The sequence below is a fragment of the Amblyraja radiata genome, chromosome 2 (assembly GCF_010909765.2).
Source record: "Amblyraja radiata isolate CabotCenter1 chromosome 2, sAmbRad1.1.pri, whole genome shotgun sequence".
NCBI classification, from domain to species: Eukaryota; Metazoa; Chordata; class Chondrichthyes; order Rajiformes; family Rajidae; genus Amblyraja; species Amblyraja radiata.
In genome coordinates, this window is record NC_045957.1 from 65,895,473 (window position 1) to 65,904,200 (window position 8,728).

At 37.4% G+C, this 8,728-nt stretch overlaps 1 protein-coding gene across 1 annotated transcript in view; it reads right to left on the reverse strand.

The window, feature by feature from the left end:
* Positions 1 to 8,398, reverse strand: part of ice1 (interactor of little elongation complex ELL subunit 1) — a 41,145-nt gene extending 32,747 nt beyond the window's left edge. The window contains exons 1-9 of the mRNA XM_033048158.1: positions 8,319 to 8,398; positions 6,848 to 6,882; positions 4,794 to 4,812; positions 3,241 to 3,352; positions 1,932 to 2,008; positions 1,801 to 1,838; positions 1,238 to 1,320; positions 384 to 420; positions 241 to 297 (exon numbers count right to left, since the gene is read on the reverse strand). Coding sequence (XP_032904049.1) covers positions 241 to 297; positions 384 to 420; positions 1,238 to 1,320; positions 1,801 to 1,838; positions 1,932 to 2,008; positions 3,241 to 3,276 — 328 coding nt within the window. The 5' untranslated portion in view covers positions 3,277 to 3,352; positions 4,794 to 4,812; positions 6,848 to 6,882; positions 8,319 to 8,398. The remainder of the gene's footprint in view (positions 1 to 240; positions 298 to 383; positions 421 to 1,237; positions 1,321 to 1,800; positions 1,839 to 1,931; positions 2,009 to 3,240; positions 3,353 to 4,793; positions 4,813 to 6,847; positions 6,883 to 8,318) is intronic.
* Positions 8,399 to 8,728: the final 330 nt, after the last annotated feature.

Sequence of the window (8,728 nt, forward strand, 5' to 3'; positions counted from 1 at the left end):
TCAGCTAGTATGTATTAAAATAAACTGTATTTACAATCAGCATACTCACATCTTGTCAATTAAATATGGAATTGGTACATTTACATTTGGCTATTCACAGCCTAATGAAAATATATATTCTTATTAAATTATGAGCAAAGATACAAATCATTTCCATAGTGATATGTTAATCATAATGAAAACCATTTAAAAATCAAAACATGAATAATGTAAAGTCTACATGAATACTGAATTACTTACTTTTGTCTACTCTTGGTACTTCCTGCCTGGAATTCTCTGAATCTGCATCTTTCAAAACTGCAAAACATATTGCAGACATATTAAAAAGCTCTTACACGCCAAATTGGTGAAAATGTATTTAAGAATATACATTGTGATTTTACCTTTTACACCATTCTTCTGTCGAACTAGCAGTTTTTCCTGTTGATTTTGAAAAACATTATCATTCTCAAAAAAATGCACAAACCTTCATGACAAAGATTTTACGTAAAGGTGGAAAAATATTCATGTATGCTGTGGCATCCCATCATCTTTGTGTATTATCTCCCAGCATCTACCAGATAAATTAAATCATTTACCACACTGTGATTTTGCTTTTTGCTGTTGTGCATAAACTACATACACTACTAAAGTTGTGAACGTGTCAGATTACTAGAGTTTTACTGTAGCTCCTTAATACCAAATATCTTCATCTAGTCCGTCTCAAGTCACCGTGTCTGCTAGCACATCTTTGTGATTGATTAAAACAGAAGTTCTTGAAATGCAACGTTCCTTTGGTTGCTTTTATTCTTGGAAATTCTTTGGGCAGGTTAGTGAGATGGTTTCCTCTCCAGGCTTGAATGGCCTTTGGCTGGCAGATTCCTTCCCAGGTCATTCAACCTATGGTAGGTCTGGTTTTTAATCCTGCTTAGCAATCATAATACTTCCCCGTCATCAAGGGCGATCCAGGCATGGCAGTGGGTCGGGTGTCAATGACCTTATGTTGTTTAGACTCTGTAGGGAAACAGAGCATCAGATAGCAAAAAGCCTAGCCTGGCAGATGAGTTGGCACATTTAAATGTAGGCAAATCCTACAACCCATTTGTATAGACAAATTCAAGAAACATGTTTGAAGAGTATATCATGATCCTGCAGCAGGTTAGAGATATGTTTGGTAAATGTGCAAAAGCTTAGCAAGTGAAGTTTAACATGGAAACATTTGATGTTGGGAGGAATTGAAATTATATTTTATGTTTACCTGAGTTTTCTTTAAATTTCTTTCCAACGTTGTCTTCTCTTTTTTCAACTGCTTTATTTCTCCCTTTTGTTTAGTCGTTGTTTCTTCATTTGAATGGAATTTTTTTTTAAACCAAAAAAAATTGTGGCAATTAATTCACAGGGCAGTCACACAAGACAATCAAGTCATTCACATTTGTGACAAATAGTAGGAATGCTTCTGGTCATACTTGACTGTTCTACTTAATTGAACAGAAACACAATCTTTTTTTATCAAGATGAAATTTAGCCACTTAGATTAGATTAATTTGAAACCTCAGATTCTTCATTGAAATAGGTTCTGCTTGGGCTATCAATATTTCTCACATCTTCACTTGCTGTAGGTTAAAGAAGTGTGTGGGGGGGGAAAGTTTAGTTCATACTGTAGGATCTGCTTTAATTTGATAAATACAATATTGTATATTGCATTCCACTGTATACATTTTTTTCTTTTTACCAAAGACTGGATGGACATTTACCATTCGTGTGTATACTTATAACAGATTGCTGTAGAACTTTTTGACAGTAACTTCTGAAAGTAATTACCTTCCAGTTTTTTTATCTGCGTTTCCAATTTCTTCTTCCTGAAATACAAAATAGTGTTGAAACCATAAAAGGTAAGAGAACTAAAATATAATAATAGAATTTATGGAGGGCCAATTAAGAAAACTACTCACAACGCATCGTTTTTTATCTGCTCTTGTTCCAATTTACTGAATTCTAAATGTGTCTGCTGATACATCTTGATGGAACTCTGTCAGAAAATGCATAAAACTATTTATTAGAAACTGAGAAATGGGAAGGATGGTGGTGTTGGTGGAATCTTTTTTTTTTTGGTTAATACTCTTTAACATTTGATCGTGCACCGAGATGTGCTTTTATTGTAAAATGAGATTTTGGCATTACTTAATCCATTATCCTAAGACCTAAGACATTCATTTTGTCAAATTGACACCAAACTTTCAAATATTTCCGATTTACCATATTTCCCGGCAATGAAGACGCTATTTTTTACCCAAAAATAAGGCATGGAAATTTACCTGCGTCTTGGAGGCCGAAGGTTAGGTTGTTAGCCAAGAAAGATAGACTTGGCTATCCCTCAGTACAACAACATCAAGAACAATGTTGCTGTACTGAGGGAAAGCCAAATCTGTCCTTCATTGCTGGCAGCTGATGGGAAGCGGCTGTAAAAGGACAGCGCCGCTGGGGCGGGGAACGACGACGACGACGCTGTGAACTCCTTTCACAGCTTGTGGGGAGTCTGGCCCGGGTCAGCACGGCCTGGGCTGTACAAATTGGCTGGGCCGCCAGGGGTAAGGTTGCGGGGAGGGCAGGAGCGTTGAGAAGGAGGGGGTCGGGGATCATGCTGGCATCTCACTCACCGCTGCCGCGGCGCTCCGGGCGCGAAGCCACCGCTTGTGGCCGGGGAGGGAAGTAGCTCGGGTGGCTGCGAGCTGCCGCTGGGACCGGATAGCGGAACCGGCCGCCACCTCAGCGCCTTCTGCCGGCCGGCCGGCCAGCCAGCCACGGTGTGCTTCAGCACTGGTGCAACCGGTGGAGGTGGTGGTTGGCAGGTAGCTACTGGGCGGAAGGCTGGCTGCTCCGTCCCGGGCTCGCTCTCGCTCTCTCTCTCTCTCTCTCTCTCTAGTAGTCCCGGGGCAGGCGACCTGGGCACTACAGCCAGTCCCGTGGCTCGCAGGCGACCTGGTAACTGCAGCTAGTCCCGGGGTCTTGAGGGATCTGGGAATTGCAGCCAGTCCCGGGGCACGCAGGGGATGTTGCCGATCCCTGGACTAAACCAAACCCTTGATCCTGTCCCGCCATCCTTTTTTCAAAATTTAGCAACTTAAATTGGGGGTGTGTCTTCGCGCAGGTGCGTCTTCATTGTCGGGAAATACGGTAATTAGAGATATATTAATCAAAAACCAAAATAGCACCAGTTTCTAATTTGATGTCCAATAACAATTTTATCCTAAATCATATTACCCTCTTTTCTTCCAGTTCTACCCGCATTGCATCCATTTCTTCCCTGCATTTTTCCAGAGGTACACTTCTTTGTAATGACTCATCCAGTTGATCTCGGAGTGTTTTCCGATCTCTGCAGAAGGGAAAAAAATAAATAAATGGGACAATGCAAAATGGGATTAAACACACCTCAAGCAAAAAAATAAATAAAAAAATACGTAGAATCTTACCACGATTTGGTCATAACTATTTGCTTAAAAGTAATCTCAGAAGAAGGAAAAAGGATGTGGATCTTGGTGGTAATGTGGACTTTTCTGCCAAAAAATTCTTAAAGTTTGTGTTTTCTTTTTAAAAAGTAATCACTCAACTGCTCAAAGGCTTTATTTATTTATTTTCCATTTTAGTGCTTACAACGAGGAAATTATTATCCCTTATCTTGTTTGATTGCTATCTTATCTCTTACTGAAAGTGCATTTGAGTGGATATTAGATGTGGATAGAACTAGTCTCGGCTCTAGTGCTCCCTGCACTTTAAGATACTGAAACTTATATTATGATATATGTTCCCTGGGGATGCTACTGAAGCTAACTGGCACATCTAGAACCAGAGAAAAATGAACTTCAGAAAAGAGAAACAATAGGAATAAAAAACATCAAACCCGTCCCAGCATTTGTCAAGATCCACTGATCTACTTTAACATTACTTTCCTGAAATAGCCACAAATCCTTTGCTGTCCTTAATATCCATAATCTATTGATTCCATTCTGAATAAAATCAGTGCTAAGACCTCATATGTCTCCAAAAGTTCAAGTCTGAATGAAGAAATTTCTCTCGATCATCGATTTAAATGGCCTATCCCTTATTCTGAGACCTTGACCCTAATCCTAGATCCTTTAGACAGGCAAAACACATTCCAAGCATTCAATCCATTGTGCAATGGAAAAACTTGGTACCTTTCAATGAGATTTCCTTTCATTCTTCAAAATCTTAGAAAATATGGGCCAAGTTTAGTAAACCTCTCCTTATAGAGCAAATCTAGTACCTCAGCATACAGTGTCATTCATCTTTATTGTACTACATCTGCAGCCAGTATGAGCTTTAAAAAAAAAGTAAGGCGAGTTAAAATGTACAAATTACTTTGTGAAATCTCATCAAGGCAAGAATCACTGTATTTCTTTAAGTGGATGAAATCTGCCATCCTTACGTTCTCGAGTCTTTTAAGTTACTTCAATCAACCCTGTGTTGACTCCCATTTAAATGGCTTGGCAAACCAGCCATTTAATCATTTAAATGGCTTGGCAAACCAGTCAGTTGTCACCACCTTCCCAGCGATACTCTAATAGAAATAATGAGTGACATCCTCTCCCACTCTTCTCAACATCAGCGGATGCAAGCCAAGCCAGTAAAATCTTTCCTCTTTCGACAGCCTGGCCAGGATTTTATGAAATAAAAATAAAAATAAATAGGAATGCACAAAGAATATTCATGGAAATAATTTTAGTGCTAAAAGTCCCCAGTTCTGAGAGAATTGTATAATGCAATTGTATTGCAAAAAAAATGGAAACATTCCTTACCGTTCAGTTTTCTGGAGCTGTAATAATCTGTTAAGAAAATCTCAGGCATCTTTTACTTACACAAAAGAATGAGAAACTAAATTACTAGATATCAAAGCATGTACATTATTTATAGTGCACCCTCAAACACATTATTTTAATTATTTTAATATCACAAGGTTAATTAAGTAGATTTACTCTGTGCCATACTTAAAATTATTTTGAATACAGTACGAACACGGAGGTGATTTTTAATACAGAGCAAAATATCCTAGTTGTTCTTTGGCACTGTTTATGCAAACTTTACTGTAAAGAACACAATGTAAAATTAATTCCAAAAAATTCCAAACCAAACATTGAATGGAACTCTTGACAATAATCCATTATTTAAAACATTTCCCGCCTCACTTGGTGAAACTGGAGGTACTGACACTTTACAGAATGCTAGAACATATAAAGCTGATAGTTGGTCCCCTGAAAAACATTCATTTATATTTGTTTCTCCAAAACAAAAAAAGCAACTAAAACATGACCTTGTCCTAATTATAACTTTCTTTTTGGAAACTACTTTTAAATCTGCTTCCATCACTTTTTCTGGTTGAACTATCCCATATCCTTCTAAACAAAAATGATTCTCAAGCTAACATAAATTTCTGGTTGTTTAAGTCATTCACATATTCATTGTGGAAATCTGTGATATTCCAACAGCTATATTTTCAGCGATATTATCTTTGAAAGAATGTGTGCTGCATTCAAAGATTTCAGGTATATTGATTTTCACCCTTCAAAAAGAAATTCAATTAATACTTAAATAACAAAATTACATAACCTCTCCACCACTTCAATATAAACTGAACAAAAATGTACTTAACAAAGATTATGGTATCGATATAATTCTTCTAATTCATTCTTTACTAAAAAAACAAGATGAAACAATGCCAAAATACCTTGACAACTGCAAGAAGTTGCTTTGTTTAACTTAAACAGCTTTTTATGCACACCTAGAGTTTATGATGTTTAAATATATATTTGTTGGCAATGGTAAATGTTTACCAGCTGATGAACTTAAGCAGCATTTTTAGTGTTCAGCAAATTAACAATATTCCAAGCAGTTTTGTGAAAAGCTTTCATACTGCAGATGCACACTTTTCGAAAACAGGCCACTCATACCTATTGGAATCATTGCCTTCTTGCCTGAAATGCTATAATTTGATGCACATATACAGGTCCTAGTTTGGTACAAATAAAATTCTTGTCAACGGACAAAAAGTTGGAGTAATTCAGCGATCAGGCAGCATCTCTGGAGAAAAGCAACTGGTGACGTTTCAGCTCGAGACCCTTCTTCAGACTGAAAATCTTTGAAAAAAAATTTGAAAGAACTTTGTGTAGGGAGGAACTGCAAATGCTGGTTTAAACCGAAGATTCTCAATCTGAAGAAGGGTCTCGAGCCGAAACGTCACCAATTGCTTTTCTCCAGAGATGCTGCCTGATCCGCTGAATTACTCCAGCTTTTTGTCTGTTGACAAGAATTTTATTTGTTCCAAACTAGGACCTGTATATGTGCATCAAATTATAGCATTTCAGGCAAGAAGGCAATGATTCCAATTGGTATGAGTGGCCTGTTTTCGAAAAGTGTGCATCTGCAGTATGAAAGCTTTTCACAAAACTGCTTGGAAAACTCTAAGGTTCCTGTCAGTTGTCAATGTAACACCCTCTGCACTGCACTCGAATATCAGCTCAGAATTTATGCAAAAAAATTACTGAGTACGATTTGAACCCAGTTTTCTAAATCAGAAGTATCGATGGTACTTCCCGATTCAAGGACTTTTTTAAGCATAAAAAGTAAATCATTAAAAGTAGCAATGCATGTTATTAAAGCCATTTAAAACATGCAAACAAGCATTGGAACTCATTTCCAGATCAGAACAGTTGGGACAATCAAACAGCAAACTATGAATTTCATAAAGCAAGTACCTTTAAGAAAACAGAACCTACAGAAGGAAACTGACAACATTTCCATTTCTGAAATTAAAATGCAATATTGAATACACCTTTTCTGCATGTACAAAGGATATCATCACATTTTTTCTGATATTCTGTGAGAACACGGCTGGAAAGAGAAACATATTTCATGTCAGAGAAAGTATTAGCAAAAAAAAACATTTAAAACATTTGTATATGAGACAGCGCCATTTACAAAGTAAAATGTTTCAAGATGTTTCAGTGGAGTAAATGACCATATTTTTTTAGTTTTAGAGATACAGCTTGAAACAGGCCCTTTGGCCCACCGAGTCTGTGCCAACTAATGATCACCCATACACTAGTTCAAGACAACAGTCAAGAGTGTTTTATTGTTATATGTCCCAGATAGGACAATGAAATTCTTGCTTGCAGCAGCACACCAGAATATGTAAACATAGTACATAATGGGAGAAGAAAAAAGTTCAGTGTGCGTATACACATGCACACATACTCAATCTCAATAAATAACAAATATAGTGCAATAATAATGATACTGTTGCAGTTCAGAGCTTATTTGTTGTCGTGTTTAATAGCCTGATGGCTGTAGGGAAGAAGCGGTTCCTGAACTTGGAAATTAGTTTTCAGGCTCCTGTACCTTCTTCCGGATGGCAATGGTGAAATGAGTGTGTGGCTTCGATGATGTTGGCTGCCTTTTTGAGGCGGCGACTTCGATAGATCCCTTCGATGGTGGGGCGATCAAAGCCGGTGATGGACTGGGCAGTGGTCACAACATTTTGCAGTCTTTTCCACTCCTGGACGTTCAAGTTGCCGAACCAGGCCATGATGCAATCAGTCAATATCCTACACACTAGGAACTATTTACAGAAGCCAATTAACCTACTAACATTTTGGGGATCATCTTTGGAATGCAACAGGATACCAGAGCACCCCGCAGTCACGGGAAGAATGTACAAAATCTGTATAAACAGCACCTGTAATCAAGATCGAACCCAAGTCTCTGGCATTCCTTCGTAATGCCAGAGACGCTCAAAGGAAATTTAATCAACGGGAGAGTTGATTTGCATCATACCTATTCAGAATGGGATGATGATTGAATTCTCAAAAATGTGCAGCTAGAAGATAGTGTGGAACAAGATTATGAAGGAATTTAAAAGTAAAGGTGAGAATTTAAAAACTGATGGCATGCTTTGCAACCTATGAGACACACAGCAGAGCTTTGAATGCACTAAGGTTTATGTAGGATGGATGATAAAGGTGACCAATAGCCATTAGAATACCTCAAGTGCACAAGGTAACAAAGGGAAATATGTGGATTTCTGTGGAAGGCAATTAGGCAGTGTTGTAGAGATGAAGTCACGCAGTCGCAGTGCTGCTGCAAATAAGATCTTAAGTACATTAATATCACAAATATATCAGTAAACAGCTGCCAGAACACTGAAGATGTAGCTTTCAATTCTCAATTGCAGAAGTAGAATGGAAATAATTGAGGCTTTTAAAATATTCTTTCTTGATATGAAAATAATGAAATATTTGATAACATGAGCTGTTAGTTCATATACTTACTCTGTATCAATAATTTTTTGTTTAAGTGCAATAAATGCAGTTACGTATTCATTTAAATTCTGAAAGAGAAACAAAAGCTATAGATCAAAATGCAGAAAACACAAAAATGTTTTATTATGTTCATACTTTTGGATCAGGCACACGAAAGTAATCAAGGACAATACATACTAAACTAATTTTACTCATAATGTTCTGTTTTGTAACTGACATTGTTGATATTGAGTTTACACTGGATTTTGGACCATTCCCATCACTTCCATTCATCCGTTTATTTCCCTCTAACTGACTTTCTCCCATATAAATGTTGTAATTGTTACTACTGAATTGTTATTTCTTAAACTGTTCCTATAGCTCATCTTCTCACGGGACTATCAGATTTCAAACATTGGGATAACTCGAAGCCCAATACC